The 27,224-nt window shown below is 33.5% G+C and overlaps 3 protein-coding genes across 5 annotated transcripts in view; all 3 read right to left on the bottom strand.

Moving 5' to 3' along the window:
- Window positions 1-19: 19 nt before the first annotated feature.
- On the bottom strand, window positions 20-2,045 carry LOC106105942 (transmembrane protein 80-like). Its single transcript, XM_013286436.1, has 2 exons — window positions 1,751-2,045; window positions 20-1,364 (listed from the first exon to the last, which is right to left on the bottom strand). Exons 1-2 carry the CDS (start codon window positions 1,983-1,985, stop codon window positions 1,171-1,173), a joined length of 429 nt encoding a protein of 142 aa, XP_013141890.1. The 5' UTR covers window positions 1,986-2,045; the 3' UTR covers window positions 20-1,170.
- A 153-nt stretch (window positions 2,046-2,198) lies between these two features.
- Window positions 2,199-9,131, bottom strand: LOC106105976 (vesicular integral-membrane protein VIP36). The gene is made up of 6 exons (XM_013286494.1): window positions 8,934-9,131; window positions 8,718-8,833; window positions 5,910-6,107; window positions 4,819-4,981; window positions 4,221-4,387; window positions 2,199-3,654 (listed from the first exon to the last, which is right to left on the bottom strand). Exons 1-6 carry the CDS (start codon window positions 9,058-9,060, stop codon window positions 3,442-3,444), a joined length of 984 nt encoding a protein of 327 aa, XP_013141948.1. The 5' UTR covers window positions 9,061-9,131; the 3' UTR covers window positions 2,199-3,441.
- A 10,545-nt stretch (window positions 9,132-19,676) lies between these two features.
- Window positions 19,677-27,224, bottom strand: part of LOC106105943 (endoribonuclease Dcr-1) — a 52,688-nt gene continuing 45,140 nt past the window's right edge. For all 3 annotated transcript variants that reach the window (XM_013286439.1, XM_013286438.1, XM_013286437.1), the window contains exons 36-42: window positions 26,477-26,564; window positions 25,540-25,683; window positions 24,248-24,377; window positions 22,949-23,039; window positions 22,449-22,557; window positions 21,341-21,473; window positions 19,677-20,401 (exon numbers count right to left, since the gene is read on the bottom strand). In XM_013286439.1, coding sequence (XP_013141893.1) covers window positions 20,245-20,401; window positions 21,341-21,473; window positions 22,449-22,557; window positions 22,949-23,039; window positions 24,248-24,377; window positions 25,540-25,683; window positions 26,477-26,564 — 852 coding nt within the window. In that variant the 3' untranslated portion in view covers window positions 19,677-20,244. The remainder of the gene's footprint in view (window positions 20,402-21,340; window positions 21,474-22,448; window positions 22,558-22,948; window positions 23,040-24,247; window positions 24,378-25,539; window positions 25,684-26,476; window positions 26,565-27,224) is intronic.

Raw genomic sequence — 27,224 nt, 5'->3', positions numbered from 1 at the left:
ATTTAATAGTCAAGGTAATATATTACGAATTATGCATGTAATTACTGCATTTAACATAACAACATTCAGAGTTTCATGTTTGTATACATTGCCAATGGAATTGATTATGAACAAGACAGTATTACCCAAAAATCTTGCATTTTAAAGTTCCACTTAGAGATGAAAACAAAACTCCACCTCTTGCAAAAAAACAATTAGCAGTGATTTGTATATATGAAGGGATAATAATATAAATCAGTTATACCATTGACCAACCTTTATTCATAGACATATTTATTAGCAGCATCCAGTTTTTGTTCTGCACCATTTCAGTACATACACAATATTCATGTGACTAGCTTCTAAAGTAGAACACAGTTAGTATATCTGATCCTAACTGTCAGGTTTAGGGCCCTGATTTTTCCATAGTGCAACCCCGAGAAGTGGCTGAAAGCTATGGTAGGAGAGCAACTATTAATTGCAAAACGTCATTAGGGGCGGCGGTAGTGTTGCATTTGGAGATCCCGCGGGTCATTATGGCAGTTGGAGGCCACCGTGGGGTTTTAGTCGGCGTAAATCCGATATAACCACCCTTGTTCCTGCAAGGGTGGTATGCGTTAGGCATTTCCCCAGGTTAAAAAAAAAAAAAAGGATATCTGATCCTAACTGTACAAATATTTAATATATTAATCACAGTAATAAGCATAACAGATTCATTAATAATTGAGATTTAGGCTTAATATCTCAACAAATAAATTTTAAATACAATTATCAAGTATATTAGAGGTATAAAAAATTGGTAGCTATATAAACATTCATTAACCATAGTTAGAGCCAAAAATACACTTATATTTATAACATTCTTAGAAAGTACAATAATTACAAGCTAATAAGTAATAAAAGTGGAATGTAAGAAGTAGAATGTGCAGATCAGTCAATATATTTGGCATTTAATATATTTTTGGCTTACTGGCCGGTTTATAACACTATTTAGATGAGTAAATACAAGAATCAGTTCAAAATTCCAGATCAAATAGTTTTAAGTACTGAGTAGTGACTCAATTAAACAGCTAACAGTTATTTACTGTAATAATGTGAGGTTGCTAGCCTCAAGCTGCTTAGAGATTAATCTCGACATGTTAACCGTGAGCTGTTCAGCATATTATTAACTTTAGCAGTTACCCGTAACTACTATTCATATTGATGACTTTTACATACAGTTAAGACAAATAGAATTGCAAATACAAGTTCCAATGCATGAAACATGAGCATCACAGCACACCATATGTACTCCAGCCTGAGTATATAAGTCTGGTATATAAGGAAATAACATACACCAACCGCAGATGGTATTGTAAGCACTACGGAGAAGAATACTGGAACTTCTGTAAAAGAGTAAAATAAAAAATTGTAGGAACCTACTTATATTTTTTATGGTACCAAAGAGAATTTAACACAGATTTAAATAATTGTAAATTAAATGATTTCAAAATTTTGTTCTGTTCAAATCAATACTATAAAGATCCTATGGAGTCAAAACATTTTATTATAACTGTTGCTCGGGACTTCGTCCCCTTGAAATTAAAAAATAATAAAAGACAGCGTATGTTACTCACAGATAAATTACTTTTCTAACGAAGAAACAATTTTTAAAGTCGGTCTCATAGTTTTTGAGTAATTTTAATACATATAAAAAAAATCTTTCCTCTTTATAATATTAGTATAGATTTATGTATTACATACCTTAAGTTTAGAGAAATTGTATACTTACTTTTACTAGCCAAGTTTCCTCTCCGGCCCAAAAATATACGAATTACTTCGACTAAACAAAGGGCACAAAATATTCCGGCTTCGGTGAAAAGAGCGTTTTCTGGGTAAGACACATTAATAGCTTTTAATATACCCATGGCTACTTCACAAACGAAAAACATTCCTAGATAAAATGAATTTAAATATAGTAGTATTTCGTAAGCCAAGCTAGAGTTTACATTAGTCATTTTCGACATTTTCTCAATTTTTAAATTGTTTGTTTACCACTTTACGAAATAACCGGTCAATAAATTTGACAGTTACTTCAGTGTTTCCATGTGTAAAATGAAAAATATTGTATAGACGAAGTAAACTTTTCTATTGGTAGTTTATTTCGTAAGGAATTCATGTTCTATGAACATCGATTTAATTAAACAAACGTTTAGGGTTTTTGTTAAATAAAAGAAAAATCAGTTTGGTAAAGATAAAAATCACTTTATTAAAAACTCACATATACGTACAACACTCGTACACAAACCACATGTTGGCAAAACTAAATTACAGAAAGAAAACATTTCTATGCATTCTAAAATTTTCGGAGAATAGAGAAATTCTTATCTTAATATGCGAGACGATTGTCTTATGAAATGTACAATTTATTGCTGATTTTTACATATTTATTGATAATATTGGACAAACACTCATCTAATTTCCTTAGACTATTTAGGTACCAAAATTTTTTAAAGATATTTTTAACCACAAAAATGCAAAGTAACCTTTTAAAAATCTGTCTTTATTTTCCTCGCAATTTAGATATTCCTTATACAAAAGTATATTGTGATATTCGTATTTATATGACGTAAATAATTTATCGAATTACAATTATGATTATGAAATTTATAAATTGTGATGTAACTGAAATTAATTTTTAAACTACAATTATATAAGCCAAGAGATTTTGTTACATTAAATAATATCATTAAAAGCACAGAGTATGTAGAAATGTATATAGAATGGAACAGAGAGCCCTTGGCAAAATTGAAGATTTTATACCTAAATTAACATAAATAATGGGAATATCATACTATGACACCAAAATACTTTGTAAATAACATTAATAACAATACTTATAATGGAAACTATAGTTTTTAAACGTTTATTTTGACTTAGTCTGTACAATCAGAGTCCGTCGGAGTGTTCCGCTTACAGAAACACTTCCTTGTTTTTCATACCAGAAAACCTGGCCTTTTACAAACCAATTAGACGACAGTGAGTTGCGCAAACGAGAAATGTCTGTTAGTGGTACATGAGTTTGTACAAACACATCTAAAAGCTGTATCCTCTTAGTTATTTTTAGCCCATAAGGTGGAACACCGACAGATTCCCTGATAGTACCTATACTTATGTATTTTTAATAACTGCATTCTAAACAAAATGAGATTGAGAATTAAAGAAAGGCGTAGACAATAGACAATTTTGTTCATAGTAAATATTTATAAATACTTTGGTTTAGAAGCATATTACAAATTAAAAAAAGTTATTATTTATTAAATATCAGTCAAAAAATAGGACTCGACAAGAACCATAAACTATTATGCTGAATGTTGCCATTTAATAAATTTGTATTACATTACAATGCGTTCGGAAACGTGAAAAATAAACCGGGATTTTGTCTATGGTCTGTTTCAGAACGAATTCGACAAGCGCAAGGCATCAATAGAGCCTTTTTCTGGATTGTTCCTGTCTTTTTTGGTACCACATAATTCCTAATACCAATACGACCATAATAATTATGGCTACAAACATCATGTATAAGAAAGATTTGACACCAGACATGGCGGGCTTTGTGTCGTCCACTCTATCTCTCGGAGCTTCGAAAGATGCGGCAGATGGAATTATTTTCGACCTATCTTCATCTTTGTTTTGCTGTAAAAATATTTTAAAAATAAAATAACTAGTATTATTAGTCTTATTTAGAGTAATTACTTTAAAAAAAAACAGGCAAAACACTATTAAAATAAAGCGTAAACACACACTGCTTTGCTGCCCAAAATATCAGCAATTACAGCATATTTTTAAATCATTCTTTTTTTAATAAAAAGCCCTACACTTATTTCATGCTTTAGTCTATATATTTTCACGCTATCAAACGTAATTGTTATATAAATTGGATAAAAATACTAGTGACTGAAAGAGACCATAAGTTGCTGCCGACATCAAGGAAGCAAGGTTGCAAAGTTTTGTAATATCATATCATTTTGACATTTGTAATTGATAATTAGACAAATGTAAACAATAAATTTATAATTTCATGCAGATGAAGTCACATGGGAACAGCTAGTCTTAATATAAATGCGAAATCAAAATGGATGGCTGTTTGTTAGAAGCTATCTACTGAACGGCTGAGATCTTGTCAAAATTTGGTATAGTAGTCAAACATAATCTTATTACAAAGTTTTTTTTAATTAAAAGCTAGTAAAATATGTTCTTACCGATTCCAAAAGATCTAATTCATACATCTTAACAGATATGATATCATGATTGTCGCTCAGATCTCCAGTAGTTGCAGACGCACCGAAATAGTATCCCGTAGGTAAGAGAATGTTTTCCACTTTAAAACATTCCTTCCATGCATTCTTTCCATCCAAGTCCGTGCTCACTGGAAAGTAAAACAATATTGAACTTTAGTTAAATACTCTATCTATGCTCTATACTATTATAATAAAGCGTAAACACTCACTTCTTTGTTGCCTAAGATGTCAGCAATTACAGCATATTTTTGAAAAATTCTAATTTTAATAAAAAGCCCTACACTTACGTCACGCTTTAGGCTACACATTTCACGCCATTAAACTTAGGGGGTAAATATTTTGGATAAAAAACCCTAATGTGTGAAAGAGACTATAAGTTATTGCCAACATCAAGAAAGCAAGGTTGCCAAAGTTTGTCATGTCATGTCATTTTGACATTTGCAATTGATAATTTGACACATGTAAAAAATAAAAAAGTTTTTATAATTCCACGCGGATTAAGCGGTACGGGAACAGCTAGTTGTTCAATAAAACTCAGAAATATTTTTTTTAAACTCACCTATTAAAGTATCATCTCTATATGTTATAGAGATATGTGTATCGTGGTTAAAGTTCCTGAACTTAGCTTCGCATCCAGCGAGCTGCGTGTGTGTGCCATCGCGGTCGTGGTCGTAATGGAGACTGCCATTGTTGATCATTGCTGATATGTATGGATGTTGATGCTGGAAGATGGATATTACATTAAAAAAAAATCTTACAGTCAAACTATACATTAGCTTTGTCAGACAATGTTTTTAACCTTTTTTTCCTAATTGTCATCTATATTATTAGACCGAGGAAAGATTTGTATTTTAGTGTGTATTGAAATAATTAAAAAACTACTGGGCTGATTTTAAAAATTCTCTCACCATTACAATGGTAATTTATTCGAATGTAACATAGGCTGGCTTTATTTTTTTTTTTAATTCTAATCATACCTTTATCAGTACCAACATTAAGAAAAAACCCTCTTAATAAATAAATTGAATAATTTTAAATTATCTACAGAACCCTCTTGCCATAAACCCTCATTGGTTTATAATAATCTAAAATGTAGCGTACATTACATACGTTTGATTAAGCTTTAACATTTATATTTAGTAACCACTACAAGTAGAACAGGACCACAGTTAGTTCAAGAAGGCAACAATAAAATTTTTATAACTAACGAGCCGTTTCCCGCGACTTCGTCCGCGTGGTATTAGAAAACATATGAACTATATAAATAACAAAAAGCTACATATCCCTCGGGAACCGGACACCTCGGGGATGAAGCTTATCCCATGTATACTCCAGACTTTGTTTTACATCTGTGCCAAATTTCAATAAGATATGTTGAACCGCTGCAGAAAGATCGAGTAAACATTAAAAAACTAAATTAATGAATCCCACGGGAACCGTAACTTATCCGGGGATAAAATGTAGCCTATGTGTTCTTCCAGAATATGCTCTAAACCTGTGCCAAATTTCATGGAGATCCGTTCAGCCGTTTAGGCTACAAACGCTAACAAACATCCATTCATCCATCTAAACTTTCGCATTTATAATATTTGTAAGATTTACATAAATAAATTACCATTTCTGTTGGGTAAAAATTATAAAGATACTTACATTATGTGCTCCATTGTGGTTACTATATGTGTCCAGTACGATCGCAAGTCCTTGGAAATAATCCTTACTGCCAAACACAGGGCCGGTCTGCATACGATCCCTGACATACCAGAGGGCAAAACCATCCCCGTAGAGATCCTTGCCTCGTCCATGCACTTTGAACTGTACTTGCAGTTCCCAGTTTCGTGTTTGACATGGCTGGAACAAAAGTAGACATATAATACTAGGTTGAAGTAATGTCGATAATGAAAATTGTAATGGATGTAATGTCGGTCACTTAAACACTATCTTTGTTTACCCGTCTACGGACGAGGCCGAGATGGTGTTTAAGTTGGCCGACATCTGTTTAAGAAAACAGTCAGTTAACTAAGTTTTGTTTGTTCAAGGCTTATGGGGCGTTATCGTCGCTTCGCGACAAAGCCCCCAGTAAAAATAGATAAAAAAGAAAAAAAAAACTACACTTTCGTACTTATAATATTAGTAACAAGTAAGATCATCTAGTGATTTATTAATGTTAGGTTGAATTAATTTCAATGGAGTGAAACTGGAGTTCACTTTAAAAAAGATAAGAAATGTCCATATTCAATTGTTTTGGCTGTAAAAAATAACGTAGATTGAAGAATGTTATATTCAGTGCAAAGTTATTTTTTTTAACAGAAAATTAGTAATTAAAAATATTTAAAATATAAGGATTTTGTAATTTTTAGAGGAAATTAATTGGTTATGAAATACTGAGTTACTAAAATTAGCACATTATGTTTCCTCATAGTGAATGTAGCTAAAATAAATGTAAATATGCTGTTTTGCGAAACATTAAATAAAGTCTTTGTTGTTAATTGACGCAAAATACTTTGTATGTAAATGGCTGATAAACATACTTGCACAATATACCTATAGTTAGATAAAAGGTAAGCAATATTTACGTCATTTAAAAGTTATGCATAGAACAACGAACTTTGACAGTAGACAGTAACAAGTATGCCAGCTACTACCCCAATTTACTGACATGTATGCCTTATGTTTTTGTTCTTAAATCTGCAATCAGTTTAGAACAAACTATAAGCAGATTTGTTGTATGAATGTGTATGCATGATGATGTGTCTGCCTTAAGCAGAACTTTAACACTGTTTAACAAACATGACACTTGTATTGACATGTATATCTCTCATTTACTCTTAAAAAAAAACAATATGTTGTCAAAATAAAAAAAAAATGTAAATACATACAAATTGAAAGACATTGTACAATTCACAACATTACACGTCACTATCACACTTTTGTTTTATTCTGTAATTTTATGTGGGCGAAGTCGGGGGCAACAGCTAGTATTAAATTATAAATGACATTTACTAGACATTTACAAATGGATTTCATATTTTTTATTCATCTATATTTGGTAGTTTGGCTATTGGGCAGTAATGACAGGCAAGGTCATTTGCATTGGCCAAGGTTATACCACTTTCCTGCATCAATTTAAGAATCATACTTGATTTAATAATATTATTATTTTTCTATGTTATGGAGATACTTTCTTTGTATTAGTCTTGGCCTTATCTTTATATTAAGTGCGCACCGTACTAGTACAATTGGGAAAACGTACTAGTACACACTTTTAGTACCTTTAGTACTTCAGATTTGTGAAAACACAATACATGAATAGAATATAACGAGGGTTATATATTACTTCACATCAAATTTGGGTCAAACATATGTTATTAGCGAAAATAAATTTAGTTATGAATAATTTTATCCACTTTTGATTCTCATTATCGAAGGTGGATGCTTCAATATGACAAAAAGGCGAACACCGATATCATGTAGTGTACTAAAAGTACTAAATGTCCGAATAACAGAAGTCGTTTGGTAACATTACTTTTAGTACAGTGCCGAGTAACATAACTTTTTAGTACATTGTATGTGTACTACCCAAGACTACTTTGTATAATTATACAAAGCACCCAAGAAATATTAAGAGTAACTTTAAAACCTGCTACTCGGTTATTTTTAAACGTAGTTTAGTTGCAATATTAACTACGAAGTTACTTCTTGTCTGTTATTGAGAATACTTTGTGGCAGTTTATTTATAGTCTGTCCTTCATAAATACATAAATCACTAGATTCTTTACTTTGTTTTGTAAATAACAATTAAATAAACAAATAAGTATAGTACATCATAAGAGTATAAAAATTGCAATAAAAATATAACTTTACAAATATGAAAAAATACTATAATATAATTTTACTTATATTATAAATTGAAAGTTTGGATGGATGGATGAATGCATGGATGTTTGTTAAAGTTTGTAGCCTAAACGGCTGAACGGATCTGGATGAAATTTGGCATAGATGTAGAGGATAGTCTGGAAGAACACATAGGCTATCTTTTGTTTTTATTATTATAATATCACGCGAACAGAGTCGCGGGCGGAAGCTAGTAAAGTTATATTTCAATGCGATTTTATTACATGTAAATTTATATACTATGTCCCTTCAAATTCATTTTAATAACTGTAAATATGTAAATTATAAAATATAAATAAAAGTAATTTAAATCATGACAAGAAAAAGCATAAATTATACAAAAAATGGCCAGTATTATATTATTAACATAGATTACCTCTACCTCTCTTAATAATTCTTAGATAATATTAATTTCTGTTTCAAGTTCAAAAGCTTCATTTAATTAAGATAATTAAATTAGTTTATATATGAAAACAAAGACTTCTATCTTTGTTTAAAGAATTTCAAACGATTGTTTATTAATGATTTATGGCTATAACTGATAATGATAACGGTAAAATAACTCACCGATGTGTTCCAAATAGCGCCCGATTTTGATTGCATGTCGGGAGTTAACCGGACGTAATTCGAAGTAACTATAGTGCTACCTAAGAAGTCCCAATGTGGTACCGACATACCGCTCCCTGTAATTGAGCAATATATTGTATTCTCCTTATACAAAATTACTCTTTATTCTTCATACAAAAAGACTTAAGGATCAGTCTAGATTCTTAGGTCACTCACCTTGGTAAGGTTTTGTAAGAGAATGCTGCCTCATTATATAATCTCTTGTGTTCCATTCTGCGAACACAGGAGTATAGAATACGGATATTAAAAAGAACTTTATGAATAAGAATTTTTCGTAATACATTTTGGAAGTAATATTATAACTTTAGAACTAGTGACAAGACAAACGCCAGATCATGGCATGCCGAAAAATGATTGTTGTAAATGTTGCCACTTGCCTCATACTCTTTGACAGCTTGAAAGTGCTTACAGTAATTAAAATTTAATTTATTAATGCCGTGATTTTATTTTCGATTATAATGTTCCATTGTAATTGGCATTGTTTTTTCCACTGATTGCTCAAGAATTACATAACATAAATAGACTTTACTAAAAGCCTTATACATTTCAATAATCTAACATTTGTCAAATTCAGTGAAAAAAATTCATTGCTAATATATTTGGGCAGGCGTTTTAATTTTATATTCGCTGAGCATTAACGAAAAGATATTATTATATCGATTAATTAAACCTATATTAGAAGATCTATAACTACTGCGGGAAAAGTCAGAAGAATAACCCATAATAAGTGACATTCATCATCAAGAATTATTTGTACTGTATCGTGTAGTTTACTCTTTTCAAATTGCTCCAGTTAAAAACACCGTTGTGACATTAATTGTAACAGGTTTTATTTACTGTTCTGTGCCAAATTCACACATCATATACATTACATTTCCATTACTTCCTGAATTGCATGCAGTTAATTTTTTTGCATCAAAATTAACCGCATTGACAGTACAGATGTTATCAAAAATCAACATAAACCATCGATAACATCGAAAACGATATATCGATTAATTTTGCATTTCGAAAACATCGATTAGCGTATAAAAGTCGTAATTTTTCCGCCACGTGGTTAAAGATAAGGGTGCGGCTTGCTTTCTCTCGTTCGGTGATGGATGGATATACTTTCACTTCACTTTGCTATAATATAGACCGCCGGTAAGGTCAAAGCCGCACTTATGACGGTCAATGACATTTTAACTTGGCAACTTTTACCCGGCGCGGTCGTTATGTCTGGTGTTGCCATGCCTTACCCGAATTTCAAAGCGTGCAATTTGCTCTTATTTATTACTGTAAAGGTTAAATCTTAATTTCCATGATTATTTATACTGTATTTGTCCAATAAAGCCGTTCCATTTGTAAAATAACTGGTCTATCTTGGATAGGTCGCCATGTTGGATTAAGAATGACGTCACAAAATTAATTATGCATTGTTATCCAAATTGAAACTGTAACACCGCACAATCGGTTGAAAACATCTGCTTCAAAATTGAATTGCAAGATTTTGCTGATCAGCAACATATGTTGCATATGCCCTATGCAATACCATGAACACAAAGAAAACAGACGTGAAGTGGATAGAATTCCGCGTTTTATTTGATGAGTGTGCGTACTGGAGGACTCATTTTGGCACTCTTTTCCTCTCGACCCTTTCTTATAAGGAAAAGATGGGATTGATTAGTGGATTGGACAGAGATGAAGGCGCATAGGACGGATAAATCCTTTTTCAGAGCGTCAAAACTTATCTGCTTTTGCGGTTGTCTATGGGCAGCGGTCGGTATTTCGGCAAATTGACCTGACCGGTTCCTTGTCTTTTTTTTATAATATAAGGTGGAAAACGAGCAAGCGGCCACCTGAATCCGTCAAAATGGCGAAGCGACCGCTGCCCATAGACATCCGCAATTGCAGATGCGTTGCCTACCCTTATACGACGGAGAAGACGCACATAAAGAGGATATTTCCCCTTCCCACCCTCGCATAAGAAAAGGGTGCTAAAGAGAAAGGGACTTAAAAGGCCTCCGGCACCACACTCATCAGGCGAAACACGGTATTGCTTTCATTTCACGCCTGTCTTCTGTGTGGTCGTGGTATTACACCGGGCGTGCCCTGCAGTGCGAAGATGTTAAAGCGGGCACTAAACAATTCGATTTTATTGCTGTCCCCTCTATTAACCTAGTCTAGTTTATGGATGGTTTTAACAAATAAGCTCAAAAACTACTAAACTATTATAAAATATTTAAAAAAAACTATGCGAAGTTAAAACGCTCCGAAAGTACTTAATGAAATTTTTTCTTCTTTCAGGATTGGCCAAAAAGATTGAAAAAGCGATCGAAGAAATTGCCAAAGGAAAGAATTAAATTGTAATCAACACGACTGATTGATTTTTGAATAAAATAATAAGAAATATAACAATTTTTATTTATATTAACTACTAGAATTTAAAATAGATAAGAGAAAATAATCGTACGATGGCTCCTACGTACATTATCGTAAGCAAGGATTTGGCACACACAATAACATATTTCTAAATTAGTTTTGTATTACTAACTAGCTGTTGCCCGCGACTTCGACCGCGCAATACTAAGATAAAAATTAGCCAATAATATGGCCGTCTATGTCAGTTACCTTCCCGTGAAAGTCCGGTCAAAATCGGCCCAGTTGTTTCGGAGATTACCCGGGGTAAACGCGGCTTGCGGACAGACAGACAAAAAAATATTTATGTGAATAAAATTCCTTTGAATATTTGCGGGGAAAATTTACTATTTACCCCGGGTAAGAGCGGATTAATTCAAAATAACTTCGACTAAAAATCTCAGTGTTCTTCACAAGCATGATGGTTCTATGAACCCTTGCGCAGACTATGATGCCGACCCAGCCTTTTCATCACTGCCTAACTATAAATTTAAAAAAGCAAAAGATGATATACACTAATATAAAAAAACGTATAAGTATATGTCGTGAAATCAAAAAATATAGCCTACTAGCTTTCGCCTGCGACTCCGTCCGCGTGATATTCATAAAAACAAAAGAAAGTAGCCTATGTGTTCTTCCAGGCTACCCTCTACATCTATGCCAAATTTCATCCAGATCCGTTCAGCCGTTTAGGCTACAAACTTTAACAAACAAACACTTTCCATCCGTCCATCCATCCAAACTTTCACATTTATAATATTAGTATGATGTCGCTCACAAATCGTCCCAGTAGTTTTTACGTAGATCGAATACGTGCAAAAATACAAATCTTTCGCTTTACAATATTAATATAGAAGAGGACACTAAGCTGGATCCAGCTTTGGCGCCAGGGGGCTCACATAGTGGTGGTCAAGTCAAGAGCTTGAAAAAATATGTAAATATATTTTGTCAAGCTCTTGACTAACTAGCTCAGGGGGGTAAAGACCCCCCTAACCTCCCCCCCTGGATCCGCCCTTGGAGGACACAGACGAAATCATTTTCTAAAATCTTTATTTTATTACTGAGTTTCGTCCGCGTGGAATTAAACAAAACAACAGTGACTAGACTATGTTCTTCCAGACTATCCTCTACATCTATACCAAATTTCATCGAAATCCGTTCAGTAGTTTAGGCGACATATACTAACAAACATCCATCCATCTAAACTTTCGCATTTATAGTATTAGTATGAAGTATGAAGTAAGATAGGATAGATGGACATAATTAAGCTTTCTAATGGTGAAAGAAAATTTTGAATTACATCGTTACATACAAAAATACAATTATTGCCTTTTTAATACATTTTTTTTTGTAATAAAAGGTGGCAAACGGCAAGCGGCCTGAATCCACCGAAATAGAAAGCGACCGCTGCACATAAACATCCGCAATTGCAGCGCTGCCTACCCTTCATTGACGAAGGAGACGCACATAAAGAGGACATTTACCCTTCCTATGCGTCTCCACCTTCAAATCCATTCGTCCTTCCCATCCTTTCCTTTTAAGAAAAGGGTGGAAAGGGAAAGGGAAAGGGACTAAGGTTAGGCCGGCTCCACACTCATCAGACTGTACGCGGAATTGCTTCCTCTTCACGCCTGTCTGTGTGAAACGTGCTCTACCACTGTTGAATATTGGGGCTCTGAATGTAGTCGAGTCTAATGTCGATAATAAAAATCGAATAAGTTTTTCGTGAGTGTGATAATTTTATTTACAAAGAAAATAGCAAATTTCTTCCGAATTGTTTGTTTTATAATTCAAAGGAATATTAAAAATTCATTAACATGATTTTATAGTCAGTTTTATGTCAAATATAACATGATTTTTTTTATGTAAATGATTATTAGTCAGTTAAAGTCTACATACGTCGGTGTACATATAAAATGTTGAATTTTAAATTAGCAACAATTTTACTTATTGTAAGTAATTTTTTCTACTTTGAATGAAAAGATACAAAAACTACTCATGTGTAAAGGGGCCAGCTGAAAACCAGCGCAGTAACGGCTTGCGCCGTCCCTGCATTAGCTGAGCTTGCCACCTTTTGCCACATTTCTCTCTCTTTTTTTATATTAGCTCTAAGGTTTTTTGTATTAAATGTTTATGTAGTTTTTTTTGTGGCAATAAAAATTCTATTTATTTATTTATTTATTTATTTATTTAAAACCATTCGTCGTTTAAACGATAGGTTTTATCTATACTAATATTATAAAGAGGAAAGATATTTATTTTTGTATTTTTGTATGTATTGAAATTACTCAGAAACTAGTGGGCCGATTTTAAAAATTCTTTCACCGTTAGAAAAGTAATTTATCTATGACTAACTTTAAACTAATATTATAAATGCGAAAGTTTAGATGGATGTTTGTTAGAGTTTGTAGCCTAAACTTGTCGGATTTCGATGAAATTTGGTGTTGTAGATGATAGTCTGGAAGAACACATAGGCTATTATTGTTTTTTTAATTCCACGCGGACGTAGTCGCAGACGAAAGCTAGTAGGTTATATATTTTTCAACTCCTCGCGGGTGAAAACGAATGACAAAAACTTGAGATGTAATATTGATTTTGGTCGTAAGATCTTTATCTAGTATTTTTCGTAATGGTACTAAGTGTTTATTTTTTATTTGATTTCAGTTAACTTTAACTATTTACAATGTGTTTGGAGCTCCGAGTCAAAGACCGACAGATCAAGATGAAAGTAAGAACTGTATTTTTTGCAACAACTCATCATCATCTCCCCTGCCTTATACTACTCCCGTAGGGTCGGCGCACCGGGTTTTCGTCCTCCAAAGCACTCTATCATCCGTCATCTCAGTCATCACTCCCTTCTTGATCATGTCACCTTTCACACAATCCATCTATCTCTTTCTACGTCTACCTCTACCGATGTACTTCCACATTCATAACTAACGTCCTTGTTACATGCGATTCATCCCTCCTCATAATGCCCATACCACTCTAACCTTTTACTCCTTATTTTCTCAACCACTAGGGCTACTCTCAAACTTCCTCTAATATACTCATTCGTTTTTTGCAACAAGTAACGCACAAATACAAAAAAAATGTTTTGACGTAATAAATGCGAAAGTTTAGATGGATGTTTGTTAGTTTGTAGCCTAAACTGCTGAACGGATCTCGATGAAATTTGCCATAGTTGTAGAGTATAGTCTGGAAGAATTCATAGGCTAGTTGATTTTGTTTTTTGGAATTCCATGAGAACGGAGTCGCGGGCGAAAGCTAGTGGTTGAATAAAATATGTTGCAAAAATAACTATTTAATTGTAAATTTACTTGGTAATATACGATAACAATCATTTTGCAGTAGTTGAATCGTGAAATATAGTCTAAGAATATTAAAAATTCTACTCAGAGGTCGCTACAATCGGCTACTCTAACATTAATCTCAAATTTTCGTAAAGGAATTATTTTCATATTTTTCCAAAATATAGCGAGGATATAACTATATGTATAATGGTCTGAATGTATGTCGTAAATACTGTAATAAATGTTTGAAATTAGTAATATTTTTGTTTAATTTTATTCCCAGTCGCTCTCGCCAACATTCTGAACGAGTTAACGAGCGACTTTATAGGTGAGTGTATTTAATATTGCCAGTTAAACTTAGTAACTAGACAATGTATTTCATTTTTATTTTTAAAAGCAAAAACTATATAGGACAATTTAATTTCAAAAATAATTTTAGTGCCATCTAGTGGCAACTGCTCAAAACATTAAACCGTTCCGTTAATTTTGAGATGAAAAAGTTGCGTATGTTCAAAAAGAGATGGCGTTAATTCAAAATTAAACGTTTCAAATAAGTGAAATCTCTTACATTTTTTATTAACTAATAGCTAAATTAATATTTACAGATCCCGACGACATATTTAGTGAACTCGAATCAATGTTCGACGGTAAGATTTTAAATTAACAACTAAAAGTCCATAGAAATCAATACTAATATAATAAAGCGTAAACACACTCTAGCCGTACACTTAGGTCACGCTTCAGGCTATTTTGACGCCTATCCCGTTGTACTCCCAATGTTACTTATTGGTTACATGTAAGTGTAGTTAATTCCTTTGAAAGTAATTGTTTACACGTATCTGAAACTTGTATGTACACTCGCAGTGTCCCACTTAAGATAATTGCCTTGTTCATTGCAACGAGAAAATCTCCGCCTCAAGGGATTATTCCCAACCGTCACCACGTTTTGCGACGAGGGGACTGTTGAAATTTATTTTATTACGTAACGATTCCATCTGTCACCTTACTGGTGACAGTGGGACTAAAAGGTGGGACGTACGACTTTTTTTTATCATCTGTTACCACGTGGAGAGTGGGGTGACAGTTGGGAATAATCCATTATAAACTGCATTGGTTTTTGTTCCACGTTTCGTTACAAAATGTTAACGATTGTAGCTTACTGACTATAAAAAGTGTTTGATTCGCGTATTAATAAAGATTTTCTTTTGTTACAGAATTAAATTCTCAAGTTGAGGAAATATTTAGTGAAATTTCATCAGTCGAGGGACCGTTTTCATTGTTTTTGATATTCTTCGATTAAAATTAACATAAGTCATATAAAAAAATAAATAACTTACCTGTATTTGCAAAAATTGTTAACACATTAAACGCCATCAATTTATAACTATAGTTCTATAAAATAAGAACATAAAACAATGTTTTAAGTTTTTGACAAAATATAAAATTTGATATGGCCCATGGACAAATTTGAGTTCTGGCACATGGTGTCCCTCGTGGCGCTTAACGTGTTAATAAAATTGCCTTTACTTATTATTACTTATTCGTGTGTAAAAAAATGAAAGATTTTATATAAATAACCTAAAATATATAATAAAAAATGTAAACAAGTTGCTTCAATAATTTATATTTCATTACAAAGTCCATACAAAATACATAATGGCTAAATACGGAATAATCACGACCTTTTATATACCAGGGGTATACAATCAAAACGTATGCCTAAAAATGGTTGAATTTTCATTATATACCCCTGATACCTTATATATTATAGATTTATATACCTCCAAATATAGGGCTTAATTAACAAGGGGATGATGGAGGAGATACTTACCTGCAAATCCCTCCCCCTGCAGATTAGATCTCTGTCGGTGTCATTCGAGTCAAGTCTATAGACGCCAGCTAGTTATTTAAAAAATATAGAAGAGACAGTGTTTTTCGTCGGTACTTTCTCTGAAAGGTACTATATCAGAATGACATGTAATAAAACATTTTACAAAATTGTAAAGCTCCATCTGTTATAAAATAAACTAAACAGTGTTACAATATAAAATATTATTAAACGACATCTATTGGCAATTAATTTAAATACAATATATTATATTGACATTTGGTTTTATATGTGAAAAATAGTAAAATGGCGACTTAAAAATATAAAAAATAACTTAAATATCCCCTTTAGGTAGGGGACTGGTGTCCAAACTAGGATGGTACCTTGTGTGATCACCAGATTGCTTCCGCCTCCTCTATATAACCTTTTAATCTCTATGCCCACGCCCGACCGTACTAGAGATTTAAAACTACCCACTAGTGGGGAGAATAAAAATTCAGACTACCCGCATTAACATGGGCTGTAAAATTTTAACTATATGTTCGCCACTTTATGTGCACATGATTAGTCGATAACCAGTTTACAATTATTAATATTTTTTAGATTACATAAATTTTGTTCTACAAGAGTGTCATAGATATATATCCTACAAGCTTTCACCCGTGACTCCGTGTGTTTACGTTTCATTATAATAGTACAGATATCGCATTATTCTCGCTTACAAACAAGCACATCAGCTGGGTTCAGTCCATCAGCTGCTTTCGGCTGCTTCAAAAACTTCTATGCACCAGATACTCCGAACCCAAGCACACTCCTTCAACTACGCTGCCTCATGTAGAAGCAACACTTCCACATCGGAACAATAATAATGGAAAACTCAAGCCTCAGCGAAAATAATGAATCAACGTTTTTTTCAGAACCACTTGTCCTGTCAAAAGTGACAGATGACGTTTTTCTTTTTTTTTTTAGTCTTTTGACATTACAAACATGAGTTGGAAAACAAACTCTGGTTTCGACAAACTTGTATACAATCCATCTATCTTAGTAATATTATAAATGTACAAGATTGTATGGATTTTTGTTTCTTTGTACCTTAAATTACTGAAAATACATAGGTTCTTTTTGTTTTTTTTTAATGCCGTAAGGAAGCGCGGGCAAAAGCTTGTATATTTTAACCAATGGTAAACACAAAAGATTTTTTAAATTCTTATTTAGATAATAGAAAATACGAAATCACTTCCTTCAGATATTTGAAGGTATATATATCTTTTCTTATTATCTATATTAAATATATCTTGGTTTAATTTTTTTTTATAACATTAATGTGGCAAACGAGCAAGCGGCCTGAATCCACCGAAGACATCCACTATTGCAGCGCTGCCTACCCTTCATTGACGGAGGAGACGCACATAAAGAGGACATTTCCCGTTCCTATGCATCTCCACCGTCAAATCCACTTTTCCTTCCCATACTTTCCTCTTAAGAAAAGGGTGGAAAGGGAAAGGGGACTAACTGAATTTAATAATTTTATATAATTCATTCGATAAGGACAGATATCAACCCTTATTCTTAGGTGTTATAATAAAGGGATGACAATGGGGAGGACTAATAGTTACTTTTTTATTATAAAATAGAATGTTTATCAAAACATGGTCCAATTTTTTTAAATAAAAAAACTATTTTTTTTAAGTTATTTCAGAGGGTGTATAGAAATTGGAGTTTTAGTATTTTGGCATTAGTTGTATATTAACTAACTGTAGCACGCGACTTGACACGCGCGAAATTAAAAAAATAATAAAAAAAATCTATGTAGATAACTTAGTTTTTTAATGGTTAAAAATTTTGAAATCGGAAAAATAGTTTTTTTAAGTTATTTCAATACATACAAAAATATAAATCATTCCCCTTCTTTATATAAAGATTTTAAGTCCTGTCCCCTGGCATATAAATAAATAGAATTGGTTTCAGTATTTTTCAGTTATATAGCATAGTTTAAGAATATGAAAAAAATTAAGTTCTGGTTGAATTTCTAAAAACTATTAAAATCACTTTCTTCATAGGAATTCGTTTCATATTTCATACGTTAGTATTTTTATACACTTAAGTTATAAATTTATTAAGACTGGACTAAGATATACAAAAAATAACTTAATATCACTTAATTTAACTTATGGTACAAATTATATTTGATTTTGAATTGTAAATGATTTAAAAATATATTCACCTTTTTAGTTGATTATTCGTATATAAAATAATATATTACGGCCATAAATATACAGATTTTATTCGTATTAACAACAAATAAAGTTACATCTTACAATAAATATGTGAATACTAGCTGTTGCACGCGACTTCGTCCACTTTGAATTACAAAAAAATAGGTAAACAAACATAGCCTATGTTACTAAGTAGTAACGTAGCTTTTCAATGGTGCAAGAATTTGTGAAATCGGACCAGTTTTTGAGTTATTTCAATACATACAAAAATACAAATCATACTATCTATACTATTATAATAAAGCGTAAACACACTTCTTTGTTGCCTAAGATGTTAGCAATTACAGTATATTTTTGAATAACTCTTTTTTTAATAAAGCGCCCTACATAACGCTTTAGGCTATATACTTTGACGCTATTAAACTTAGGGGTAAATATTTTGTATAAAATCCCTAATGTGGGAAAGAGACCATAAGTTGCTGCAACATCAAGGAAGCAAGGTTGCCAAGGTTTGTCATGTCATGTCATTTTGACATTTGCAATTGACAATTTGACAAATGTGAACAATAAAATATTTTTTTTACAGCCAGTACGAAATAAATTCAATCTTATTTATTCACATGTAAAATATAACTTTATTTGTTGAAGGGTTCGGAACATTTATTTATAAAAACAATATATAATGTTATAAATTCATATTTCTTTACAATTGATGAGGACAGATATTTTAATAAATAATATACAAAAAAAACATTTTTTTTATAACATATGTGGCAAACGAGCAAGCGGTCACCTGAATCCACCGAAATGGAAAGCGACTGCACATAAATATCCGTTATTGCAGCGCTGCCTACCCTTCATTGACGGAGACGCACATAAAGAGGATATTTCCCCTTCCTATGCGTCTCCTCCATTGTCAAATCCACTTCCTCTTCCCATGCTCTTATAAGAAAAGGGTGGTAAAGAGAAAGGGACTTATCGTAGGTCATTATTTACTTATAAATATAATTCTCTAATTAATTTTAAGGCATTTTGAATAAACTATTGGAGTATAGTATCAGTTATGGTTTAAATAAAAATTAGCACATCATATACTAGCTTTTGTCAGCGACTTTACATGATTAAAACAATAAAATATATACTATAACAATCAGTAATAATAAATCTTTATATGCTCAGGTTTGTTCAATACATATAAAAATACAAATATATCATTCTTTACAATATTTGTATATATCCACGAAATTTGGATATAAAAGCAAACACGCTTAAACACAATTTTTAAACCTAGTTAGTTTAAAAATTGGACTTATGCTGGGTTTCTGAAGTTTCCATTATCATTGCTTAGTAATTTAACAGTGTTAAGTTGAACGAAATATCAACAGAGAAAAACTTAAATTACTTTAGGAAAGTCATTTCATGAAATTAAATCAAAAACATTAAAAAAGTAACTGGGAAACCGGGCATAAATCATATTTGCTTATATACTTCTATTTTAATATGTTGTTTTATATTCGGATTATTCCCAACCGTCACCACGCGTTGTCCCCACGTGAGTATAAGCTTCATCCGTCCCACCTTTTAGTCCCACTATCACCAATAAGATGACAGATGGGGCCGTTGAGCAATAAAAAGTGTCAACCGTCCCCTCGTCGCAAAAGGTGGAACGGATGACTTAATTCTCAGGTGGGGACAGATCGGGGTGACGGTTGGGAATAATCCTTATATTTTATCTACCTGGTTCTATGTATTTTAAGATGTCGTAACGCACATCGCGCTGCGGTACCTTTAGCGATGCGATAGTTTCTGCCTACCCCCTTGAACGCGCCGCGACCGAACACCTCCACACACACGCGGACACGACGACCGTCCGCGAGACGTTCTGGTTTACTGAAATATACATACAAAACTTGTTATCAATTTGAAAGTTTGGATGGATGGATGGATGGATGGATGGATGGATGGATGGATAGATGAATGGATGGATGGATGGATGGATGGATGGATGGATGGATGGATGGATGAATGAATGAATGAATGAATGAATGGATGGATGGATGGATAGATGGATGAATGGATGGATGTTTGTATGCTAAACTGATGAACAGATTTCGATGATTGTCATAGATGTAGAGGACACTTATACATAAGCTTTTAACTTTTTTAAAACTTAGTTAAAACATGATAATAAAAAGCGAACAATAAGACACAAAGTAATAGAAATATATATTTGAAAACGTCAAATAAAAGTTGGAAATGAACAAAATTTCGGGCGAGTTAAATTCGAATTTGGTCTTTATTGATATTTTAAAATTTTAATTCTCACGTTTACAGTACATATTTTGTGTTGATGTAATATATTATTTTAACTACTTTAACATTGGTAGAGCCCTCTTTAACATCTTCGCAATGCAGGCTCTCAGCAATACCACGACAGGCGTGAAGTGGAAGCAATTCCGCGTACTGATGACTGTGGTGCCGGAGGACTCATTTTAGTCCCTACCTTTTCCACCCTTTTCTTAGGAATAGGATGGAAAGGAAACGTGAATTTGACGGTAGAGGAGACGCATAAGAGGAAATATCCTCTTTATGTGCGTCTCCTCCGTCAATGAAGGGTAGGCAGCGCTGCAATTGCGGATGTTTATGTGCAGCGGTCGCTTTACATTTCGGTGGATTCGAACGCTTGCTCGTCTGTCACCTTATGATATATGACAAGAAGGGAAAGGGATTAAACTAGGCTCCTGCATCAAAATACATAACAAAGAAGTATGTGTTTACGTTTTATTAGCAGTATAGATAGAAATAATTGGTCCATCGAGTCGGACTTACCCAAACTTGGCGGTATCGGGTTCAGCTTCGAGCAGCTCTCTGACGGGCGACTTGGGCGCGGCCGCACTGAACGCCTCCAGCTCCGCACCCATCAGCCGCACGTACGACCGCCACACCGCTCCCAGAGACATCCCTGAAGAGATACAGTACATCTTACTTATATATTTCATCATCCTCCTTTTAATTTAGTATGATTGTTTTTATTTGTTTCTATTAAAACAATATTAAACATTTTTTTTATGATGTCCCATTTTTGTTTAATGTGATTTTTTTTCTTTTTAAAAGTGTATTTTTTTATTTCTGTATATATATACATAATTAATACGGCCGGCTACCCTAATAATTAAGCTATATGTTAGTTGAGTGCGAAGGGACCAGCTGAAAATCAGCGCAGGAACGGCTTAGTCCGTCCTGCATACGCTGAGCTGGCTACCTTTTGCCACGATTGTATTCTTTAGAATAAGTCCTTTTATGTAATTTCTATTTTGTGGCAATAAATACATATTCATACATTCACACTAGCTGTTCCCTTGCGGCTTCATCCGCATGAAATTATTAAAAAAAAATATTTTACTCTTTTTTATACATTTCTCAAATTATCAATTACAAATGTCAAAATGACATGACATGATGACCACTTTGCTTCCTTGATATTGGCAACAACTTATTTTCTTTTTCCTATATTAGGGTTTTTATCCAAAATGTTTACCCCTAAGTTTAACGGCGTGAAAATATATAGCCTAAAGCGTGACGTATGTGTAGGGCTTTTTATTATATAATGAATTATTCAAAAATATGCTATAATTACTGACATATTAGGCAACAAAGAAGTGTGTGTTTACCCTTTATTAAAATAGTACAGATTACAAAGATTTTATTTTTTTATGTATTGAAAATGAGAAAATTCTTTCACCATTAAACAAGCTACGATATCACTGAGTAACATAGGATACGTTTTTAGTAAAAAAATATTAGATGTCTTATGTAGCTTTTTTGTGGCAATAAAAATCCTATTCATTTATTTACTTATATTTATTATTGTTTAATTCCACGCGGACGGAGTCGCGGGTGAAGGCTAGTTTATAATATTAGTAAGATTTGTTTATACCTGAATCTAGAAATATAGCTCCAGCGATAGATTCAAAAAGGTCTCCCAAAGCTTTCGGAACCTCCACATCTTCTGCTTGTTCCATCTCATCTTCATGTATTAAATAATGCTGGAAGAAAGAAATAAATATATACATGTCGCAATCAGAAGAAATCAATTTGAATTTGAGTCGTAATTAGAACACGAACGCCGCCAAGCGACTTGACAGAGAACTTAGATTATTCTGAAAATAGATCCCTATTTTCGAGAACATTGTTTGGACTATATGAAAAAAAACAAAAACAAATAGCCTATGTGTTCTACCAGACAATCCTCTAAATTAGTGTATATAAAACTTATTTCTTTTGCCGCCCCCCTTTGTAAATCAATGGTTTTTTCAGCTCACCCCATTTTTATACAATTTAAGTAAAATTTAACATTCTACATAAAAAAATGAAATTACAAACTCTAACAAACATCCATCTAAACTTTCGCATTTATAATATTAGATGGATATTTACCTCTTCGCTGATAGAATGACCATTTTCTTCTTGTATTTTGACATATTTCGTCAAAACTTCGTTCAAACCGGGCGACATGTGTCGAAAATATCTGGAAAAATATACAAAATAAAATTAACTAGTGAAAAATAATGAAAAAACATGAATTTTTAACTTAAACGAGGATTTAAAAACCCACTTGACTCTAAAATCTTTATTACATCTCTAAACATGTAATTTTTTATATCAGGTAAAATAGATGTAAACCAGGTTCTGCCCGCGACTCCGTTTGTGCGAAATTGAATAAAAAAAACTATGTATACTATGTGTTCAGACTATACATTTATGACAAACATAGAGATCCGGTCTGCAGTTTAGGATACAAACTCTAATTTTCTTATCTTACTAATATTATAAATGTGAAAGTTTAGATGGATGAATGTTTGATGGGGCGTTATTTTAAATTATTTAAAAAAAATAGTCGTCGAGATGGGTTAGGGGGCGATGGATAAATTGTAATTTCATTTATTTTATAATAGTACTTTAAATTTCACTGAAATTGTATAAAAATGGGGGCGCTAATAGATCTTCAATTTTGCCGACCTTGCAGTGCTAAGATGTTAAAGCGGACTACCATTGTAAAACTGCCTATTATATATACAGTTATAGTCTGGAAGACATATCCTACATTTATAATCCACGCGGAATCGCGGGCGAAAGCTATACCAATTGTGATGCTCTACCAAACAGTGGTAGAGCCCGCTTTAACATCTTCGCACTGCAGGGCCGACTCGCCCGGTGGAATACCACGACCACACAGAAAACAGGCGTGAAGTGGAAGCAATTCCGCGTACAGTCTGATGAGTGTGGTGCCGGAGGACTAATTTTAGTCCCTTTTCCTTTCCACCCTTTTCTTAAGAGGAAAGGATGGGAGGGAAAAGTGGATTTGACGGTGGAGGAGACGCATAGGAAGAGGAAATGTCCTCTTTATGTGCGTCTCCTCCTCCGTCAATTAGGGTAGGCAGCGCTGCAATTGCGGATATTTATGGGCTGCGATCGCTTTCCATTTCGGTGGATTCAGGCCGCTTGCTCGTTTGCCACCACGTATTAGAAAAAAAAATTAAAATGAGAAAAAAAAAATGATTGATTTAAAATCCAACAATCATGTATACATGGAGTTGAAAAATATAGTTTATTTTTTTATATGTGAGGGTATCGCGAGGGTCCTGCTCTAAGATTAAACAAACGATCGTTAGACGGCAACAAATCAGTTAACAGTCACAGTTAATAAAGAGTAACATCAGTTGTGTTTATACATACTTGTGGAATCCATGCCTTGCCGCTAATGTGGCGAATATCGTGTTGTTAACTAACGCTGATCTGAGGTCTGTGAGCGCGCCCGGAGAATGTCGCCTCGCGTCCTCGTACAAATGTCTTGTTATTAGATAATCTGGAAATGTAATAAACATAGATATTAAACGGCTTGCGGACATACAGACAGACAAAAATTGTTTAAATGCAATTTTTGTTATTAGCAACGCAAATACATCATCTTCTCGAAATCTGGATTTATTTCCTTTGATATTACAGACACTCCAATCATATAAATACTACAAATGCGAAAGTTACGATGGATGGATGTTTGTTAGCGTTTGTAGCCTAAACTGCTGAACGGATCTCCATAAAATTTGGCACAGGTTTAAAGCATAGTCTGGAAGAACACATAGGCTACTTTTTATCCCTGGAATAGTTACGGTTCCAGTGGGATTCATTAATTTAATTTTATAATGTTTACTCGATCATTCTGCAACGGTTCAACATATCTTATTGAAATTTGTCACAGATATAAAACAAAGTCTGGAGTACACATGGGATAAAGTTCATCCCCGAGAAATGTTCGGTGCCCAGGATACGTAGCTTTTTGTTATTTATATAGTTCGTATGTTTTCTAATAACACGCGGACGAAGTCGCGGGCAACAGCTAGTTGTATTATATGTAGAGATAATGTAGCTATTTGTGAAATATTTTTTGAAATATTTTTAATTTCAATACAAAACAACTTTCCTTTTATAATATACTAGCTGTTGCTCGCAATTTCGCCCGCGTGTAATTAAAAAATAATACAAAATGTAGCCTATGTTACTCACAATTAAGTCACCTTTGTAATGGTGAAGGAATTTTTAAAATCGGGCCAGTAGTTTTGAATCAAATCGAAAACACAAATCTTTCCTTTTTTTCGAAAAAAAAAAATCTTTCCTCTTTAAAATCTATACTAAAATACTAATATAAAAAAGCATAAACACACACTACTTTGTGGCCTAAGATGTCAGCAATTACAGCATATTTTTGAATAAATCTTTCTTTACTTAAAAACCTCACACTTACGATATGCTTTAGGCTATATATTTTCTCGCTTTTAAACTTGGGGGATGAATAAATTGGAAAAAAACCTTCATGTGGGAAAGAGACCATAAGTTGCTGCCAAGATTGTCATCATCATGTCATTTTGACATTTGTTATTAATAATTTGACAAATATAAACAATAAAATAAAATTTCATAATAATGCGGATAAAGTCGCACGGGAACAGCTAGTATTAGTGTATACGTACCCAGTATAGCGTCACCCAGGAACTCCAGTCGCTGGTAGCAGTCAGTCAGCCTGTTGGTGTGGTGCGAGGCGTGCGTCAGCGACTGCAGCAGCAGCGAGCGGTCCCGGAACCGGTACTGCAGCGTGCGCTCCAGGGATTCATACCCTGGGGTACACAGGGATATATACAGGGTGATTCTTAACGGATTAACGGTTTTCTGGAGGTAGGGGACCTCATACTATCATTTAAACGAAAATTATTGTCTTTTTTTATACCCCCGAGGAGGGGGCCCTTCAGGTACCTGCTGCTGTCGCTAATGCAGCAACCTTGTTACCGTTAGGTTATTTTTAAATTTTTGAAAATTATTGTCGCGACGTCATGTATTTGTGAGTAGCGGAATTCATATCCGTAGAATAATTTAGACAGCCGTTTCCAAAATGTTCGATCGCAGCGAAAAGATGTCTGGAATATTCGAAATGACATCGAGAATGGTGTTTTTTTTATAACATAATGTGGCAAACGAGCAAGCGGCCTGAATCCACCGAAATAGAAAGCGACCGCTGCACATAAACATCCGCAATTGCAGCGCTGTCTACCCTTCATTGACGGAGGAGACGCACATAAAGAGGACATTTCCCCTTTTCCTTCCCATCCTTTTCTCTTAAGAAAAGGGTAGAAAGGGAAAGGGAATAAATCACGTCTCCGGCACCGCACTCATCAGACTGTACACGGAATTGTTTCCACTTCACACCTGTTTTGATAGATGTGTGTGATCGTGGTATTGGTACGAAAGTTTAGATGGATGGATGTTTGTTAGAGTTTGTAGCGTAAACGGCTGAACGAATCTCGATGAAATTTAGCAAAGACGTAGAGGATAGTCTGGAACACGTAGGCTATTTACTTTTTTTCAACGCGGACGGAGTCGCGGGCGAAAGCTAGTATAAAATAATAAACATACCAGAAAGCATCTGTTCTAATTCTCCTTCAGGATCTTCAATATATCTTAAAAGTGGTGAAGGCGGAGCTCTCAGTTCTCCGAAGATAGGCTGAAATTATAAGAAAAAAGACATTTGAAATCTGTCAGATAGTTGTTTTATAGAAATCAAAAAGATTTAAACACATAGAGCGATGTAGCTGGCATGCGTCAACTCGTCAGCGCAAGCCAGTGATCGAGGAGAAAAAGAGAGTAAGACAAATTATTTATATAAGATAGTAAGGCGCTGTCCAACCACTGACTGATAGAGGCTCAGATAACTTATGACGTCACTGTCAGATAAGGGAACAAGTTGGATTGTTATCAGACAGTTTACAATTTGGTGGGACAGACCAATTTGATTTTTATAATTATCACATATGTTGATATATTGTTAAAACTACATATTTAATATTTAAAACTAGCTGTTGCACGCGACTTTGCTTGCGCAAAACATAGCCTATGTCACTCGCAGATAAATTACCTTTCAAATGTTGAAAGAATTTTAAAAATCGGTTAAGTAATTTTTTTTTTTATCAAAAACATACAAACATCAAAATCTTTCATCTATATAACATTAGTATAGATAAACTGATACAAAGAATTCACGAAATATTTTACGAAATAGAAAATTATTTTGATCTAGAGTTTATTATAATTTTACAAAGACAAGAGACGGCACTAAACTTGAAAACTGATATTGTACCTTTCAGAGAAAGTGCCAGTAGAAAAA

The sequence above is a fragment of the Papilio polytes genome, unplaced genomic scaffold (assembly GCF_000836215.1).
Source record: "Papilio polytes unplaced genomic scaffold, Ppol_1.0 DF822622.1, whole genome shotgun sequence".
In the NCBI taxonomy this organism is placed as follows: Eukaryota; Metazoa; Arthropoda; class Insecta; order Lepidoptera; family Papilionidae; genus Papilio; species Papilio polytes.
The sequence above is the reverse complement of the archived record's forward strand: the minus strand, read 5'-3'. Positions and strand labels throughout refer to the sequence as shown.